The 20,890-nt window shown below is 47.2% G+C and overlaps 1 protein-coding gene across 16 annotated transcripts in view; it reads right to left on the minus strand.

Moving 5' to 3' along the window:
• LOC144121293 (anoctamin-7-like) overlaps window positions 1-20,890 on the minus strand; it is a 92,498-nt gene that overhangs the window by 47,077 nt on the left and 24,531 nt on the right. For 4 of the 16 annotated variants that reach the window (XR_013312588.1, XM_077654426.1, XM_077654423.1 and 1 more), the window contains exon 2: window positions 12,867-13,053. Coding sequence is in view for 10 of the 16 variants with exons in the window: in XM_077654426.1 (XP_077510552.1) it covers window positions 12,867-12,992 (126 nt within the window). In the remaining 6 variants the exon portion in view is untranslated. Of the gene's footprint in view, window positions 1-9,335; window positions 9,634-12,866; window positions 13,054-19,828; window positions 20,097-20,890 lie in introns of those variants that run through there. The other 12 variants (XR_013312590.1, XM_077654428.1, XM_077654425.1 and 9 more) reach the window with 7 other exon arrangements.

The raw sequence follows: 20,890 nt of genomic DNA on the forward strand, positions 1-20,890 counted from the left end.
ACAATTCGGTGAACGCGGTTTGTAATTTGGTTTTAATGATGACTATGAGCATTTCCCAAGGCCTGCTTAGAAGCGTGGTCGAAATAGTAGGGTTTGTCACTTGTGATAACATTTACATGTCGCAACTTGTATAGCAGTTCCTGGGCCTTTCCGAACTAGCTGAGGCGTTTCTGGGCAAGGCGCCTATACATGGAGCGAGGTCTTGAGCATAGCCTGTACCTTTGGGTTTCCGAGCCAAATACAGTATTTGTTCTTTTATTTAAAGTAAACAAACCTCACAATTATACACCTGCATTTGGGAAATTGTGAAGGCCCAATACAATGTGCATGCTCAATATGACACGGTTCTATCCGGATGTCTAAAAGCCGATTACAATGTGCAATGATGATTTTTCTAGAATCAAGCAGCGTTTCTTTCTCTTTATCCTCGATGCCGCAGAAGACAAGGTTATTTCTTCTCAATCTGTTTTCTGCATCGTTTATCCGGGCAGGCAGTACATTTATTTGTGCTGTGTTTTTGGCAATTTTAATCTATTTTTTTTACCTCTGCCTAGTTTCCTCTTCACCACTTTCAGGCTACCTCCGTTCTTTAGAGCATGCTCGATCCTCTCCATATTGAACTTCCTTATGTCGGTTACCTTGCGCTTATTTATTAACTTCGATATCTCTGCTCGTTCTATCCTGTCTATAGGGTTAGACGCCCTCATGCTTTGGCATTTCTTAATCAGATCTTTCGTCTCCCTTTCTTTTGCCGGTATCCTGTCGAACCGTCCTACCGTCTACTTGCAATGCGCACTCCGTAATGATAGCTGTCATATTATCGTTCATTGTGTGAACATTAAGATCGTCTTTCTCAGTTAAGGCTGATTATCTGTTCTGCAGCGATAACCTGAATTCCTCTATTTTCCCTCTTATCGCCAACTCGTTATTTGAATTCTTCGTCACTACCTTCTTGCGTTCCCTCCTCAAGTGTAAGCTAATTCTAGACCTTACCATTCTGTGGTCGCTACAACGCACCTTTCCGAGGACGGCCACATCCTGAATGATGCCAGGCTGAGTGCATAGTATGAAGTCGATTTCATTTTTAGTCTCCCCATTGGGGCTATTCCAGGTCTACTTCCTTTTCTCTCGTTTCTAGAAGAAGGTATTCATGATCCGTAAATTATTTCTATCTGCGAATTTTACTAATAACTCTTCCCTGCTATTCCTAGAACCTATCCCATAGTCGCCTACTCCCTGGTCGCCAGCCTGCTTCTTGCCTACCTTCGCATTTGAGTCGCCCATCAGTACAGTGTACTGTAATTTTACTTTATCCATTGCCGATTCCACGTCTTCATAGAAACTTTCAACGGTCTGGTCATCATGGTTGGATGTAGGCGCGTAGGCCTGCACCACATTCAGCTTAAGAGACAAGGAGGGCAATGTCATTAGCAATATGGATAGGATAGTTAAAGTAGTCGAATAGCTCTACACAAACCTATACAGTAGTGAATGTAATCAGAGCGTTAATGAGAGAGACAGTAGCGCACAGCAATGCGTCGTCCCGCCAGTAAGGAAAGAGGAAGTAAAGAAAGCCTTAGGAGCAATGCAAACGGGAAAAGCAGCTGGTGAAGATCAGGTAACAGCAGATCTGTTGAAGGACGGAGGGAAATTGTGCTAGAAAAACTAGCCACCCTTTATACGCAATGCCTTATGACCTCGGCCATACCAGAAGCTTGGAAGAACGCAAACATTATCTTAATTCATAAGAAAGGAGACGCCAAGGACTTGAACAATTACAGAGCGATCAGCTTACTGTCCGTTGCCTACAAGGTATTTACTAAGGTAATCGCTAATAGAGTCAGGGAAACCTAAGACTTCAATCAATGAAATGATCAGGCAGGCTTTCGTAAAGGATATTCAACAATAATCATATTCACACTATCGATCAGGTGATAGAAAAATGTGCAGAATATAACCAACCGCTATATATCGCCTTGATTGATTACGAGAAAACATTCGACTTAGCGGAAACCTCAGCTGTGATGCAGGCATTGCGGAATCAGGGTGTAGAGAAGCCTTATGTGAAAATACTGGAAGATATCGATCTATAGCAACTGCACAGCTACCATAGTCATGCATAAAGTCAGCAGTAAAATTCCAATAAGGAAGGGCGCCAGGCAAGGAGATACGATCTCGCCAATGCTACTCACCGCCTGTTTACAGGAGGTAGTCCGAGGCCTGAATTGGGAACAGTTGGGGATTAGAGTTAATGGAGAATACCTAAATAATCTGCGATTCGCTGATGACATTGCCTTGCTGAGTCACTCACAAGATGAATTGCAAAGCATGATCAATGATTTAGACAGGAAGAGCAAAATGGTGGGTCTAAAAATTAACATGCAGAAAACCAAAGTAATGTTCAACAGCCTAACAAGTGAACAGCAGTTCACAATTGGAAGCGAGGTGCTGGAAGTGGTAAAGGTCTACCTAGGGCAGGTAGTGACAGCTGATCCGGATCATGAGAGGAAAATAACTAGAAGGATAAGAAGGGGGTGGAGCGCATATGGCAGGTTCTCTCAGATCATGAATAGCAGTTTACCAATATCCCCCAAGAGAAAATTGTAGAACGCTGTATCTTGCCGTTACTCACCTACGGGGCAGAAACATGGAGGCTAACGAAAAAGGTTCAGCTTAAGTTAAGGACAACGCAGAGAGCCATGGAAAGAAAAATGATAGGTGTAACGTTAAGACACCGGAAGCGGGCAGAGTGGGCGAGGGAACAAACGCGGGTTAATGATATCCTAGTCTAAATAAAGAGGAAGAAATGGGCTTGGGCAGGGCATGTGATGCGAAGGCAAGGCAACCGCTGGTCCTTAAGGTTAACGGAGTGGATTCCAAGAGAAGGCAAGCGTAGCAGGGGCGACAGAAGGTTAGGTGGGCGGATGAGATTAAGAAGTTCGCAGGCATAGGGTGGGCGCAGCTGGCAAAGGACCGGGTTAATTGGAGAGACAATGGAGAGGCCTTTGCCCTGCAGCGGGTGTAGTCAGGCTGATGATGATGATGGTGATCTATTTTTTTTAATTTCAGTCTGCATGTCGTCGAGAGCAGCACAAGCTGTCTTTGTTTTGTCGAACCGCGCCTTAATTTAGCTAAATGCCGTTTTCATGATGAACCGGTTTCATTCATACAGACGTTAGCCGCTCTAGTAGTACTGCATGCCCAGATCACAGTTTTTTAAAAACGTTAGACATAAAAACCTCTGAGTTGGTTTCAGCAGGGCCCAGATTAGATTCGATATCACCAGCAAGAATAAGAAGCTTTAGCACCACATGCGTGCAGTCATACATAATGGAATAGAAACGGCTTGGGCTTGGCAGCACCAAGAGTGGGCATTGGCTATTTGGCTTAGCAAAAGGAAGTAAGCGTTCATTACCTGCTCCATGACGAGGCGTGGAACGTTAGCACAGGCCGCCGCTGGCGTGCTGCCGAGCCAACTAAAGAGCGCGCTTCTCTAAGCTGCCTTTTTAACCCGATGGCACGCATGCGCAGAATTTCCAGGGGCGGTTCCTGCGTTCAAGCGGCTGAGGGAGAGGAACGATTCTTGCAGATTTCGACGGGGGTTTTGTACAAATTGCGTGGACCGGGATGCGCTGTCGATGAACGGGTGATTTGAAGCCCATAACGACTTCACTACATGATGCTCGGAAAGCAGGGGTATTGCGCCTGGACTTGTTCTGACGACGGATGCTGGGCACGGGACACGGGAGCTGGAAGGTTCCATTAGCTGCAACTTTCATAGACCGAGGAACTGCACCAGGTAGAAGCGTAAAAGACTAGCATGGTCCATCGCTGTGGTGCTGGCGAGCCCACTGCAAGAATAGTTGCGCATGAAAATTTTCCAGGACCAAGGACGTCGGCCCAAATGCACGAACAGAAACCTTTCACTCTCTAGCCACTGAAGATGCAGCCCAGAGGAGAGGAAAATGGGAGCTCCGGGGAATGCGATCCTTGTCGTAATGCGGATCCTGGTAAGCCTAGCCCCCTTGTGTTGCTTCGCGTGGACTTCCAGTTCACAGATTAACGGGATCGTGGCTGAAACCAAGAAGAGAAAATAGGCTAGAGCAGGTCACGCAGTGTGGATAACAAATAACCGGTGGTGCCTTAGGATAACGAAAAGGGCTCCAATAAAAGGCAGTCGTAGCAGGGAGTGGAAGGTGACGTTTGGAAATTTTCGTGAATAGGCGCGCGCAACTGGCGCAGGGCAGGGTTGATTGGCTATCAGTAGAGAGTTCTTTGCCCTGCAGTGGAAGCAACCGGACTGATGATGATGATGATGATGATGTACAGCCATAGTTGTCACTTCTTTGTCACGAACGAGCGCGAAAAATCTCAGAGGACATCCATATGACGTGTGCGTGAATACGGTTTGAAGCTTCTTTTATACTGACGGCCGAAGCCACTGTGCGCAGTAAGGAAGCCGAGCATGACTTATGACGTCGTCTCAGTTATATAATTCGGCATGCATGCAGATAGCTCAGTGGGTGGAGCGTTGTGCTTCTGAGTACGAGGTTGTGGGTTCTCTTCCCGGAGGCGTGGACGGTTTTCCGATATCTGTCCTCAACAAAGCCAGGAAACAGAAGTTAATACGCAGCAGTCAGCCATAGCGTATCCAATGCTCGGCACGCAGCTTTGACACAGAAAAAGGAAGTACTTAAGCTGGTTTGAAAATTCGCCCGAACACACCTTACGCGTAATGCCACACGTTGTGACAGATATTGTGCTTGCTACAAGTAACGCACTTAGTCAGCGCTCTCGCTCTCTGCATTTCGATTAAAAACACGCAGCTGTTTTTCCCGTAACGGTTCTCCACGGGACCAAAGCGGTATTCTTCTTTCGAGAGACGCCGCGTATTATGGCATTTGTACACAGTAGGAGGCGCATTGTCAGCCTCGCCGTCCTGGCACAATGCGTTGGCCCTGCCGTCTTCCCCGCCGCTGCAAGAGACGCAGAAGTCTCCACCTGAGGCGGCAATGGCGTGGTAACAATGCAACTTCCGCTCGCTTCGCTCTGAAAGAACAAGTACGCAAGAAGAACTACGAGCGAAGAAGACGGCCTGGGCTTCGGCTCTCGCTTCTGTTAGGCTGGCGCAGAATGCTTAGTTGGTATCCACCTGTCGCAAGTCAGAGCACAAGTTTTTGAATGAAAGGTCAAAGGCGAGAGATGCCGGCATTCTTGAACACATGACGTCTGAGGAGGCGGACCGTAACTTGGTGCATATAGGAAGAGTGCGACGTATTAGCTTATAACGAATTGACTTTTTATTTCTCTTTTGTCATTACAGCTTTAATAAATGGACGATGTGTTGCCTTCTCTGGCTGCGATCGCTGTGATTGCACTCAGTAAACGACTATTTACTGCTCTGTCGAAGCTCAGCCATCAAAATAGCAGCCTTGGTGAAAGACGTGCATTCAGGCATAAAGAGCGAGCGGTTATTCCTTGTAACTAGCTGCACCGATGTAATAAACCTTGCACAAGAGTGTGCTTGATGCACAAAGCGCCGACAAGGAAATGATCGCGCGATAATGGCCTTGTTCGCGCGTGACCCTGCCTGCCAGGATCCAGGAAGCGACTTTCACACCACTATTAGCAAGGAAAACATTGCGTAGTGATCCGACTTGCCGCATAAATAGTGAGTGGGTATAACGACAAAAATAGAGGTTTACGGATGAATGACGGTGGTATTTAAAAATGAATGTGATTTGTTTAAACGCTTGAGACCAAACATTTTATATTCCTTTGACGTGCAGTCGTGCTTGTCTGACAGATGTTGAGTGTACATGTCCAGGAAAATTTGATCCCTCTCTTGTGAAAGAACCGACAGATCCTTGAAACGAAAAAATGTATAGGAAATTTCTGTTGGCATTATTTTTTTTTGTTTTGTTGATTTTTGGAGAAGGGAAGTAGTTGAGTATTAATGTTTCTCTCTGATATATTTCTTGCCTAAGTTTCACCACCAACTAAAATTACTGCTTCCCCTGTCTGTACCTGGAATTCCTTTTTAGGTCCGTCAACAAATCAAGAAGACCACCCATCCATATTTTAGGTACTGCCCCATTTGCACTCCTTTGATTTAATTGGGAGACGGCTTTTAACAGACGCGAAAGCTTGCTGTTTTTTGATTCAAAGCCTCAAAAGGCAAGCACAGAGCCATTCATTGCTACGTTTCCTGAATCATTTTACCCGGCTGTCACATTCAACCAGTATGCGGATGTTCGTTGGCCTTTCCCCCTGATGATCTCAGGTCGCACTGTCCTTTTAGTTTTCTAGTTTTGCTGCTTGAGGGTTGGGCTCCGGATAATGCACAAATATTTCGACTGATATCACTCCTGTTTTCCACTCTAATGGACACTTCGTTAACTTGAACCCTTAATTGCTGTGTTAACAGGCATGGGCTCCGGTGGTACTAGAAAGTTGGGTAATAAAAAGCTAGGTTTTGTTTATTCTGCTGTAAGAATAAAATGCATTGCTTGCGCCTCCCTTAGGTTACCATAACAAGGCTGTTATGAATGCTTACGAAATAACAGCGTGAGAAACACATCGGAGTTATCGACGTGCTCCAACGAATTTCAAATTTTGGAGCGCGTATTCACTGTCTAAAGATAGGTAAACAAATAAGAAGGGATTACATGTAGGGAGCGCACATTATGGCTCACAATGTGTTGAGAGCGCCGGAATCTCGAAGAACGGAATGTGAAAGAAGCCGAGTAAGTTGCATTAGCGTCGAGGCAAAACACCGTTATATGCACGGTAAACAATTTCCTTCTCGCGAAAAACAGGCTTAACTTGAAGTCGGTTTCAACGAGAAAAAAAGAGCCGCCGAGTGCGCCGCGACCACTGTTAAGCCTTCTCGGTTCCTGACAGGCCAGTCTCTCTTTACGGCGTCTGAAAAGATTGTTACGTCTGCTTCGCACCTGCGCTCAAGCCGCCGATGTAAGGAGTGGTCTAGCACGGACAAGTTTTTGCAGACACACCGACGCGGCGTGTTGTATATTTATTACTTGTGCGCCCCTCACGACAGCACCTTTTCTGCAACGCTGAGAAAGAAAAGGGAAGAGGGGATAGAAGACAAGACGGAAGTGCGAACGGAATGCGACAAATGCCAGTTTGCTCTTTCACTACATGTTCAGCTGTCTTGCACGCTTGCCTTCCCGTATGACTAAGCATGCAAATGACCTGACTTCATGCGTCCGAGTAGGAAGTTTTTGGCTTAAGTTTGGGCTTGAGATGTTGTGGTGATGGTAGTTTATAACACCCGTTCACAACGAAAGCTACGCTGGCTACGCTGCATCCCACCGGTCCCGTCCTATGTAGTATGTAAGCAACGTGTCAATTCAGTGAGGTGGTGTAACATGAATGAAATTCTGCGAACACACCCGGACAGGATTCGTTGTATTCGACTGAACATTAGGTGTGAGTTCAAGTTCAAGCGCGCCTCGAAGCTCTTGAGCCCTTAAAGGTCAAGTACGACGTGTCCATCCCCTCAGTCACTTAAGCTGACGGTGTCAGCGGCTGGAATACGCCGTACTGAGCTGTCACTGTGCTCGCAGCACGGCCATGTCACTACGCGGCTGCTCGGAGAAGCAGCCTCTTGTATCTTGGGTTACATGATTTGCTTTCTGGCAGCATGCTACGTCGTTTAAAATCAGCACTCCATACATTAGAGAGCACACTTCAATACCGGAAGCCCTGCGAAGTACGCAACACTTAGGAATTACGCTTAGCCATAAATTATTTTCTTCTCTTTTGGTCGCACACACTGGTCTGGTTGATGCAAAGTGCTTGTCATAATTAGCTAAGAGCCTGATGAAAGTGCACAGCGTCCCCTGATACGCACTGAACAAACGTGTTGGTTTTTACGCGATTCGCTAAAAGAAACGTTCGCTCAAATAACGGTGTAGATAGCATCAGCACCGGTTCTTTTTGCGTTTAAACGTGGAACTACAGCTTGAAAAAAGGAAAGGCAGAAAAGGTGGAGACAAACAGCAGCACCTAATACTTTTTTTCTCTCCCTCTCTAGCATACCACTCTTTTAGAGCGACGGTTTTACTTGTGAACACTCTCCCACCAGCCCGCCAAGTTCATAAATGTGGCCTTTCTGTATACGCAGCAGGGTTTTATTCTGGCGCCGTACGTAATAGTAAATTCCGCTTAAAAAGATCACCGGAACAACTGGAGCTGTGCGTAAGAGGCGCGTCTCTGCTGTCAACGCATAATCACACAGCGCGCGAGTTTTAAAGGGCATTTTAATGGCATACGAAGCGCGTGTACGTCATCACAGTTTTGTACGCCGGCGCGTCTTGTCAATTTTTTTTTTTTTGCGCCCAACAAATAGCAGCGCTTAAGGCTCAAGCTCTAACAATAATGAGTGTGCCACCGCCTTAGCTTTAATTTGGGTTGAACGCACTGTTGGCAGGCACGTAATTATAGCTGCTCACGAGCCATGAGACAGTCGCACGCACCATAAATCTGTGACTCAGAGAAGAGCAGTTTGTTCCCGTCGCCGCTTCACGCTCGCGGTGAGGTGCGACTGCACGATGAGAAGGAGTGCAAGGATAGAATCCCTTTCCAAGTTGGAAGAGAATGGGAATAACGATCCATATCTACACCTTCTCGATACTAATCGGCGTCAATTACGTCACTTAGTGCATCGTGAAGTGGAGGACGCATGGTACGCAACACGGAGCATAATTTGATGCTCCAAATCCATTGGAAACTTCGGAAACACACGCGCGCACGCGAACAAAATGACACGAATCACTACCACAGTTCTTGCATTCAAGTCCGCCGTGTGTTGTAAACATGCCTATGGACGTTGATCATCATATTCACACCAACTAGCTCGAGTTTATCGTTTTTATAGATGGACTACAAGTAGAGGCTGACAGCACTGGAGCTGTTCTTCCTCCCAGCTATATTTCGCGTGGTTGCATGCTAATCCGGCAAGCTGTGCAGTGGATCAGGGTGGCGTTCAGGCGAGTTGGTTCGTCATGACCAAACTTGTAGCGTTTGAAGACACGGACAGATAAGAAGCAGACAACTTCGTGTCTGTCAATCTCTTCAAGCGCTAGGGGTTTGTTTAGCTATGAAGGTTCGTTCCAAGAGCGCACGGTGCAACTCACTAAAGGCATCCACCGCGAGTGTTACCGTCGATTCTGCAGGAGCCTCACTAAATACATCCACCGCGAGTTTTAGCGTCGATTCTGCAGGAGCCGGTCCCGCAGTGATCGGTGGTGCGGAGGTGAGGAAGTAGTAGAGGGAGAGAAGAGGGAAAGAGAGAAAATGGGCGTGCCTACCATGCATGCGTGTAGCCGTTTGTCCGGCCGAGTGGCTCCTCATGCCACCGGCGTCGATCCAGCGCGAGATTCCTCGAGCGAGCGACGACAGCGCTGGGCGCTTACGCCGGCGACACACGCTACGCTGGCGCTCGGCGCGCTTGCTTGCCGCGACGTCGCTCCGTCGCTTCTGCCGCCGTCGCCGGCGGCGGAGGCGAGCGCAGCAGCTGCCGGGGTTTCGCGATCTCGCTGACGACGCTGCCGCAGCTCGCGACCGCCGAAGCTCGGGGCTCGCTGTCGCCGCCAGAGGCGAGCCGTTAAAGAAAGCGGACTCGATCCGAGGCAGGTGTCCAGTGCGCAGCCGGGATCGGAGGAGCTAGGCGCGAGCCCTGGTTCTTAGTTCGCCCACTCCGTGGCGGCGTTGTATACACTCGTAATAAGGGAGTAATTACTCACTGGCATCCACCCAAGAGCAGCAGTACAGTTAAAAAGGAAAGCTATACAGCTTTCTTAGAAAATTCATAGTTGAGGAAAAATTCGTCCTGCTCCGGGGTTAGAACCCGGGGCCACCGCTTCACCGGAGCAGTCGCTCTGCACAGTCGCTATACACTTTTGGCTTGATTGCTGTGTGGTTCAGGGATGTTTACTGACCAATTAACGAATTTTAACGTGCCAAAACGATATTATTGGTTATAAGGTACTTCATAATGGGCTGTTCCAGGTTAGGGTGAGAACCTTACTCCGGGTTTCCTTTAACGCGAACCAAAATTTCTGTGAGCACGGAAGTGCTTGCTCTTGAAATTATGCCGTAGCAAAGCCAATAATAGGATCTTGAGGAATCAAAAGGAGAGAAAGAGGGGGGGGGGGGGGTGCCAGGCAATGCGCATGCGCAATAGGTTGGCTGGTGTACTTCCGCGCTAGTAAGTTTCCGCTATGCTAAAAGATCGATATTGGCATAACTCTGCTATCAAAACGGGAACTGTTAACTGCAGGGCAATTTAAGCCGCCTTGAAACAAGATAAGCGTTCGCTTACTTTTGTCCATACAGCGCGCCCTTGCTAAAAACCTTCCAGGCGAGATCTATTCGGGATCGAAACTTCGCAGCCACACATCGCTTGCGGGGACATTCTCCGGACGCGTGCTTCGTGGCCGGTGTAGTTGTTCGAAAGACTGCGCTCTGGACTCCCGTTATTAGGCTTTAGTTCGACTGTCACTTTATCCGGAGATGTTCGCGATTTGTATGGGCATCCACCGTAGTTTTCGCGACGTAGCTCATAACTGCATTTTGCGTATATGGAAAGCCTTCGCCATGTTCTCAATGTATCGCATTTCCCTGCGCCTACGCCAGACTGAGTACAGATCATTCACCTTCTCTGTTTTTTTTTAATTTCTGGAATTAAGCCAACAAAGAAGGGTGCTAGAGTATGGGCTACCAGCCAAAAAAAAGAAGGACCTCGCCATCTTTCACTCTCGGTCTTGGAAAGTGCCAAGTTGAACATGCACACGTGCATGAGGTATTCACTAGAAGAAGCTCGAGTTGGCTTTGTCATCTTCAACAGCACTTATCATTAACAAGACGCTGAATTAAAGCATGGCTGCACTTACTGCGTTATCAATCTTATACGTACCCTTTCTGTTTTTAACATCGCACATTTCAACTCCTCAACCCGCCGTCTCAACAGCAGTATAAAGTTTGTAATGGTTTTAAAGAAGGCCCCTACTCACTTATTCGGCGCAAACCCCCCTTGCGTGGGTTGTGCGCTGGTCGGTGTCCGTAAAAATAATGTAAAACTCCACGCTGACAGACTTAGCTCGATATTCGATCCATTCAGCCAATAAATTTGCCAGTATTGCACCCGGCTACGTTCCTTGCCGAGGAAAGATCGACTGCGGTCGTAGCTCTTATCAAGCTCAGCTGATAGCCCGGTTGTTGTTTTTTTTTCCTTTCTCACCGCCTCCAAGTGGGCTTATCGTTTTGGATACATTCTTTGGCAATAACTTTGGGCTGACACCCATTGATCCGGTCATCGTCCGATGGAATTGATGTTAGTGCAACGTATCTTGTTTTCTTTCTCAGTGCACTCCTCTACTGGCTAAACAATGCACTTGGACCCTGAAAAACTTCTCATTGTACGACTTCCACAGTACAATATGTTAGGCGAATAGATTTTCTACTTCCATAACTGTTGTGTGTTGCGTGTCTTCTCTCTTACGTCAAATACGTTGTAGTTACGGAAGTATGACTTTGTAGCGACTGAAGTGGATTGACCATCGTCCCCGTCAGCTTGTGCTATCGCGACGCTCCATCGTAACATGCGTAAATCACAGTAGTCCATACAGCTGTGGTTCCCTTACAGCCCATAGTTCTTACTGAGTAGAAATGACAGGGTTTGCGACTTGGAGTACGGTATTTAACTGATTCAAACGCGAACTCTTCTTTACGAAAATCGAGCCTCGAAACGAAATGCGCGTTAAAATAGGATACAAAAGCTAAACTATGCTACGAACGGATATGCTTTAGAATCGGACATTAAAGTGTACTTGGGAACTGTGCTCTCCTCTATGAAGGGAGACAATGTAACCGCCACGAATGCTCAAGATAGTCAGCTATACTCACGTTCAGCGGGGAAAAGTAAGTATTGCCCATTGCTCCCCATTTGCTCGAATATAAAGACATATACACTGTACGCATGTCTACGACCAAAAGAAGACCATATATAGCTCAACTAAACAGCTTAAGATGTCTCACATGTATCCAAGATGCGAAAGTTGTAGCCATGCTAGGGACTGTAATATGCACACCATATACTAGTACTCACTGCCGAATAGCGTGGGAACGCACCGAATTCAGAAGTGTGGGTGTCACTGCTCCTGCTTTTGATATCATTTGTGAAAGACCTCGTCATTCTGCTATAACCACTTCACCGTTTGTATTCTGGATGCTTTCGTTTTAGTCCAATCACTTGGAGTAAACTGTGATTGTGATTTGTCCTCCAAAGAAATAACAGTAATATCGCACAGTAAAGACGATGGCCGCGTCACTCAATTCTGTTTTTTGTTCCGAAACATGAAAATTTCTGCATAAACGTCAAATTCAAGGAAAGTCTTGCCCATTTGGCTGTCTTCGCTGTTACCCGCAGAACTTTTGTGGAGCCGGGAGCCCTTCTTTTGGGCTCATCTATATTCTCTTTTCGCTGTATCTATGGCCCAAATATCCCCCAATATGAATGCGAGACCCTGGCTGTGCCTAAGTTTTCCGACATGCGAAGTACATGCCTGGTGAAGGGAAGTAACACAAACCCTGGAAGGCCGGACTTGACGTAAGCAAAGCCTATGTGACTTCCTCTTCCTGCTTGACAAAAAACCAGAAACATGGAAGCACTACAAGCAAACGTTAAGCCCTCCACTGGTCAGCGATTGTGCTCGCAGCTAACCTGCACACAACTTACCTGCTGGGTACGCAGCCCGCACCACAATGACCAGGCACTCTGCCCACGCTGTTGGCTGTCACGTGAGCAGCCTGCTCAGATGAAGTTCCCGGCGAGCACTCACCAGGTGGTCGTGGCTGAGCAGGGCCCCCTGCTCGTCCCTTCGGAAGGAGCCGTACGAGGCCTGCGGCTGCTCGGACCCGCCGCCGTTCAGCTCGTACTTCTCGCTGTAGTGGCCGAGGCGCGGCATCGCGGGCACCGCGGCTGGGTCGGCTGCCGCCGCCGACGATGGCACCGACGGAGGGTCGCCGCTGCACGAGACACATGGCGGGAAACGGGGACGGGAAAGAAGGGAGATGCGGCGCGTTACTGCACCAGCTGGCACGCAACGACAGTGTCCATCAAAGTCACAGCGTGTCTATTCCACTCGGCAGCTCTGGAACTAAGCGGGGAAGACCTGTCACGGGGATGCGATCATGCTGCTGGGTCGCAGCGACTGTGACGGGAAGCAGAGGCGAATAGATAAGAACACTGCAGCTCTCACAACAAACATTCATTGCACAAAAGGCTGATCACGTATTGCTAAGGGAAACATTGGCCACCTTGCTAACCTAACTGTCGAAGGCGTCTCCGGTTCGTGGATAGCGTAGAAGTCTTTGTATAATCATGTTAGCATGACAGCGATCTACGCAGGAGCTTTGGCCTTTCTTTCGGTCTAGAGCAACAGGTACTGTTGGAAGTCTCTACAATCTGTTTAACTAGCAGTATACGCTCGTGTATATGGGGCAAGACATCAAAGCCAAGAAGAAGAATACCCGCAGGGACCAGCCGCAAAACTGGCCAAATTGCCTTACCATGTTGCGGGTTGTTCTGCTCGCTCAATAGCCTGAAAAGTTGGTGTCATGTTCCACACTGTGCACCAGTGAGGCTGGGAAAGCGCGCCTCCACCCCCAAAGGCATAGGAAACAGTCCGTGGAGGCACAAGGAGGGCAACATGCAGCGGGCTAAGTTGGTGTCCGTGCGGCGAGCGTTACGTCACGAGCCGTTTTCGAAAAGGCCTTTCAGCGCTGCCGAGGGCAAACTCCAGGTTGGAAACATTGCCGCCGCGACACAGAAGCCGCGCGCTCGTCTGTGGCCTTCCGAGGGTGCGACCCGCGAGGCGCCGGCGCTAACGCTACGCTTGGCTGCCTGGACGGCGGCGACGCAACGCGGTCGCAGACAATGGCTGCCACGCCGTGCCCAGTGACGCTCGTAATGACCTCGTTAGCCTAGCGCTTGTGCGTGCTCACTGCGGGGACGAGCCGGCTCCGCTGGGGTGCGTTGCCGCCGTAGTGGTTGTTGTTGTTTATCGATCAGAAAACAAGCAGTCGAAGGTCCTCTTATCCGAAGGTTGAGTGTTGTGTCTTGGGTGGCTCAGTGGTTAGGGCGCTCGACTACTGATCCGGAGCTCCCGGGTTCGAACCCGACCGCGGCGGCTGCGTTTTTATGGAGGAAAAACGCTAAGGCGCCCGTGTGCTGTGCGATGTCAGTGCACGTTAAAGAACCCCAGGTGGTCGAAATTATTCCGGAGCCCTCCACTACGGCACCTCTCTCTTCCTTTCTTCTTTCACTCCCTCCTTTACCCTTCCCTTACGGCGCGGTTCAGGTGTCCAATGATATATGAGACAGATACTGCGCCATTTCCTTTCCCTCCAAAACCAATTATTATTATTATTGCCATGGTAACCGCAACCGAGCGGCGGTCTTTAATCACCGAAATTGTTGTGCCACCACAGTTCATAGATTGCACCGATTGTGATGAGGTACATGTTTTTTTTTTTTTTGCACGGAACTTCGAGAAAGCACAGGAATGAGCGTTTGGTGGTGTGCGGAACCACCTGTAGGTTCTGCAATCACTGTGTGTCATTTGACATCCCCAGGTGACATCGTCTGTCCGCTCGTACACAAATAGAAATTGCCGTCCTTGTCGTCTCACTTCTACAATGTGCAGCCATATGTAGAATTTCTCGTCAAAGGAAGAAATAAATTTCAACCGGCGAAAATTCACCAGAAAATTCATTCAGCGAGCGTATCTATGCGTGCATGAGTGCGAAAAACCTCTGAATGCAGGTGAGACATTTTAAAAGAGACAGTCAGACAACTATTTCAGATCATGCAGCCTCGAAGTCTATCGGCATCGGACAGCCGTAATTAAAGCCAGCCAATAAGGGGTGTGCTGAACTGATCAAGGGCACAGTCGCGTTACTTTATAGATGGATAACTGAAGGCCCCCATGCAAACGAAGTGGATTCCAAGATAAGGCCAAGACAGCTGTAGGCAGCAGGGAGGAGTAAAGTAGGCAGATGAGAACGTGAAATTTGCTGGTATGGGGTGCAAACAGCTGGCGTAGGAGCGGATTAATTGGAGGTTGATCGAAGAAGCTTTTCTCCTGATGAGGACGTAGTTGGATTGATGATTATGGTGATAACGGTAATGAAATTAGAAAAAAGCGAGAATACTTGAAAGCTGGCACAACTCAGTCCAGGAGGTAAATAAAAGGTTGTCTTATCAGACAATTTTTTCTGTTTGTTTCTGCGCTTCCTGACCGTAACCAGACAGCAGTAATCTCGGCGTAAAACCATCACTACGGAATTCCTCCAAAAATTTCGAAACGAACGTGAGATTTTCGTTCTGTATTGTACGTAAGCTGGTTTCATTATTGCGAGTCAGGAACAAAACGGCCAAGTATGGAGCTTCATTACTCAAACCAGCCGTCAAGGAAGAGAGCAAGACGGCGTAATCAGCCCCCAAAGTAATAGGCGCGATAGTCCTGTATGCGAGAGGATTGATTTTCGATGATTACATTGAACTCAAGTTAACTATAAGTGGCGCTCGTTACGGAGAAGCGCTCTTTAAACTCTGTCGCCAATTCAACGGACTGACCTGAAAAAAAAAAAAAAAGTCGGCAGCATGGCAATGCGCGCACCCCATCTGCTCGCTTAAATTCGGAGGAACTATAGTGAATGGGGTGGGAATTCCTCCCATTCATGTGGCTTTTACGTACTTGTATCTGTGCGGATATTCAAATGAGCAGATGCGAGGACAAAGCTGCGAGACGACAGACACCATACAGACAACAATGTGTCACCGTCTTTGCAATGCAGGAAGGAAGAACTGCCGGAAAGGCATTTTAATACTTCAGAAATAGTGAAGAAAATTCATGCGAACAATTGCGAGTTAAAATGAACAAATGCTTACAATATAAAATGCCGCAGTTACGACTTTAGCAATGGAGCGTAACAATTTTTATAAAAATAGCTGCTCATTACTTTCAGTCACTCAGCGATGTTACATGCTGTAACTAAAAATTCCGTGAAGTAGACGGAAAAACTACTTATTTCTGGCCCTGTTTCCTTGTAGGTCTTTGCAAATTGCAGCAATTTGAAAAAAAGAGGAGAGAAATTCATTTAGTACCCTGAAAACCCATAAAGATTCCCTTTTCACCCAATTTCACTCATAAATTTCCCTGAACAAGAAAAAGAGTCCCCGAATAGAGCATCACTGCTTTTGGTATAATCCTCAAATGCAGCAAGACAGGGGCTTCTCTCAGGGATCTCCAGTTAACCCCTCTAACGACCACGCAGCCATTCTTGCGTACTCTAACCTCATCTAACTCCATACCGTCCCTAACAAGGTTATTCGCCATTGGGTATCTAGTCTGCCGCCTTGATTCGTCATGTGCCGTCAGTTTTTCATACCACCTAAAAGATTCCTCAGTCACAGAGGCCTAAAGAGTGTCACTTTTGTATAGAATTTGCTCAGAGTGACTCGACGCCAGTTCTTGTACAGCGATCTTAGTTGCTGTAACAGCATCGAGATTCAGCTCATTTTAATGTTTTCTTGCAGTGAGTTGGCGTGAAATGCCCACAGAACATGCTAATTAATATTTATTGGGTATATTGTTCATTAACCGCATAAGTGCAGCAAATGAACGGCAAGATGCAGTACGCTCTAAGTTGAAATAGACAGCATTTGGTATGAAAACTATTACACTGATATGATGTTTACCGTGTATGCTAATATACAAAATTTTTGAACAGCAAATCGAATATTGTTCAACCGATTCGCCTAATGAATCAAATACTGCATGCTGAAAATTAGCCGGAACGAATCGAATATATTGTCAAGTTTTAGAAGTTTAGAATAATTGGCACGAAGTTTGACTAAAGCACGCCGTAATTTTCTTCGACGACTGTTAAAAAAAATTGGCGGTAGTTTAGCTCTGGTTAAACCTGAAATGACGCGATAGCTACAGCTCGCTAAGTGGAACTTGTTCACGTGATCAGCCACGGCGTGCCGCCGGCAGCTGCTCTGTACCACGTGACCAACCACGTGATGCGTGACGGCGCCGCCACGCTGAAGGCTCGAAATGCTTCCTTAATGTAGCTATCGCTACAAAACAGGACCCACTATGATGCCACACACCAGGCTGCCGCGATCAGAGTCTGTGCGGGATGAAGGGTTCACCACTCCGACGCGGTCCGTTTGTGTGGAGGCGCTCATAATGCTTATGCATGGCCTCGAAGATTGGGCGACGTGGCAGGGCTCAGGCGGGATTAGCAAAACCGTGTCTTGATACCCGATCTCGGAAGCTATGCCTTATACGTAGCTCTTGCACTTCTTATCTGCTGAGACGTGGAACTAGTTTATTCGCGAAACGTAATTTTTATATACGTATGACATGACGGTCATGTGGTCAATACAGTCACTTCGCATTGCGTACCACCTAGTGAAGGTTAGTGTTGCGTCTTTTGAGTCTTAACTGTAACTCCATAAAGTAGTGCCGTCTTTAGCGATTAGCTTTTTAGCACGATCATTTATTTCGTACGTCTGTTTGCTGAAGTAGGGAATATTCTTTATATTTTTTATTTTTATTTTGTTCTGTTTTTCCACGATTTGATTCGCAATCCATTCAGTAGCCAAGCTAAAATGTTCATATTCGATCTGGTTTCATAAAAGTAATATTCGCACACCCTTACTGCTGTGTTGGTTCGCGGATGGGTCAACGCGGCTGTTGCACCGCGGGATCCTGCAATTGGACTCCGGGCACACATCGGTATGCTCTGCGGGCATTAACTCATTACAAACATTCTCAAAATGCTGAGCGCACAGTCGGTTTAATGAGCACTTCCGCGACTTCTGTTGTTATACTAATACACAAACATCTGACATGTCTTTGCGTGTGCTAGCGTAAAATATACTATCTAGTGATTTGTCGCATACTGCTGATTCACGCTGTGAAAATAAGTAGCTTACATATGAACCCGGCCATTTTTAAAGTAAAAGATACGCCGGCTGCAGGAACTTGTGCTTCGCTAACGACGCGGTCAATGTCGCAGCAAAAGCAAGCACTGACAGCTGTCTCACTGAGCAAATGACGCGAAGGGGAAAGGGGGAAGTGGGACGTATACCGCCTTTTGTGACCAAACATTGACTCGTAAATCAACTAGACAGAATACACATCTGCAAAACGCAATAGACGCCTGTGGTAGAGAGCAGCTGCACGTTCTGCTGCAGTTATCCTGAAAATTTCTATTATGACCTAATTGCCTGCCACATCAAGACAGCTCTGCGCAGATGAGGAGTCAACAAAGAAATAAATATTCGCGGATGTCACTTCCTGTTCGAAAAAAATCAGTTGCCCATAATATTTGAAACTAGAGGGGTGAAAAGAGATATGTATTTAAAGACGTGTTACTATACGTTGTTAAGGGTTCTTCAAAGAACGTTCTTACAAAAACGTAACTCTTTAAGGCGCTTTGTACACAATATGTACATTGCGAGCTGGCAGATTTTTCTCAGAGTGTGCTGTGCATAACACTGCTTTCTTTGTTTCAGGCGAACTTAGCATACTTCATGGTGCAAATAGGGTACTTATTTATGCCAACTAGCGAAAGCAGAAAATATGATTTCTAGCGCTTCCTCCATCATTTTCTTGCAGAGGGATTTCCCAATGATACTTAATGTCAGTTTTCTTTGTCTAAAGTTCTAACCTCTTTCGGATCTTCGAAAAATAAAATTATTCTATGATCCCTCAAGGGTTAATTTAAGAACTCCCGGTACTTTTATTATTACAGTTTACAACTATTCTGACAGTTTGTAACAAAATTTGTACGCGCGTTTAAAAACTAACCGTTGGTGTGTACTGTTCTAAAGCTAACGAATTGGCCTTGACTTTGTGCTCGGATATGGTCTTTAGCCGAAAAAATATTGATTTTGAATCGAAATAATAAATGTCGCCTGGAAGGGTTAACGACCTCTAAGCCACTGCACAGCTTTATCACAATAAATTTTCCTTGAAGTTCTTTAAATGAAAAGCAAATGTGTGTAAAGTAGCTCCTCTTTTCTGCCTCATAGTTTACCGATATTTGACTGATGTAAACCGATAGTTCCTGCTGTAGAAATATCGGGCAAAGACGAACACTTCACCTTACAATGAAAACACTGACGGCTTCGAATGAAAGCAGCGCTGATTAATGGCCCGTTAACTATTCTGCTGATATGCACTGCAGTTCTTATATCGCACTCGCAAAATCTTGAATAAGAAATGGGGGAGTTTTGCACACAGTTCATGGAGCCTCATTCAGAGGAGGGGGGGTGGGGGGGGGGGGAAAGCGAGGGACGTGAGAAATCGCACGTCTCTTCCCGCCACGCTTCACAGAGCACTCCGAAGACGTCGGTGGGTTTGCAAGTCAAAGTACTGCCGTTTATATCTTTGCATGCTGGCAGGATGAGATTAGATGGTGAGGGTGACATCTTTTCAAAGCAACCCAAAAATTCGCTGCATACGATGTAACATCCTGTCAGCGATCTTTTCTGCACACCACTGACGCCCTGTAGAGGTATGCGCGCTCCCTGAACATATGCCACAGCATTATCCACTTATAAGCGAACTGTTACATTACAAAGTTACAGGAGCAGGCATTGTGCGCCTACCATATAAGCTTACCTTCACTGCTTGCCTGACGCAATGCTCGAGCTAGCTCAACGCAATAACGCTGAAAACAACTCGTACTTATAAGATGAGTCAGCCGCAGCGGCACGTACCGAGTCTAGCTTTGTTATCCATTGGCCCTTGGCTTGTCCTCAGCTGTCCATGTGGCGAAAACACGGGACCTCGATGCTGGACGTACTCTCTGCTATAACACCCTGCTACACAGCACAAACCGTACTGAACGCGGCCAGCACGTTCTCGGGAACGGAACAATAGTGGCAGACGTGAAGTAAGCGCCTTTTAACGAAGCGACGCAAAACTCGCGGCGCGAAATGAAGAAAAACAAATCCGACAGCCGGCCACAGCCACGGAGTCCACTCTGTTTTGCCGCTATGTAACGCCTAATGCCATCTGCCGGTTCGCGAGAGAAGGCAACAAACGGAGCATTCCCGTTAAGCCGGCAACAGCCAGTTGGCAGCTCCTCTGTGAGAGAGAGACTATGAAAAAAAAAGTGTGTAAAAACGAACATGCGTGCGCCTGTATGCTGGGTATGGTTGTCAGTACTGCAGGACAGGGACCTCCCTCAACGCTCAGGCGTTGAAGTCTAAATCCCGGCGCCGTAAATTTCCGCTGCTTCCGTTTGATTCGAAACCTTTTACTTCTTTTTCGATGTCTAGCGAAAGAGAGTGCTACGTTCCCTTCGCCATGAGAGCGGAGCGAGAGTTGCGTTATGCACAACCGGTCCCCGGATGAGGTCGCCGCAGCCAGACCGGTCGCCTCCAGGAAACGCATAGGGCGCTTGTGCTAGCTGTAGAAAGGAGAGCACAAGCGTGTTAGACAGAGGAAGAATAAAGAAAGTGAGCGTTTTCTTCCTCGAAGGGGCGCGGTCGACCTTCGGGTATTGAAGAATTGCTTGGGCTGCTTATCGCGACCACGGGAAGATAACGAGTAATATACTGCGCCCATGGAATCCTGGTACTTGTGCTGTCGATGCATTTCGGCTTGTTTGGATGCTGGGAGCATGTTTGACAGCAGAGGGGGGCGAAGTCAACGAAGTGTTGACAGAACAAAAAAAAAAAGAAAGCGAACAAGGAAAGGAAGGCAGAGAGAGAATCTGATGAAAAGAAACAAGAAAAACTGAGTGAATCACTAAGGCACTGGATCTCTTTTAAGAT

This window comes from Amblyomma americanum, chromosome 2 (assembly GCF_052857255.1).
Source record: "Amblyomma americanum isolate KBUSLIRL-KWMA chromosome 2, ASM5285725v1, whole genome shotgun sequence".
Taxonomy (NCBI): Eukaryota; Metazoa; Arthropoda; class Arachnida; order Ixodida; family Ixodidae; genus Amblyomma; species Amblyomma americanum.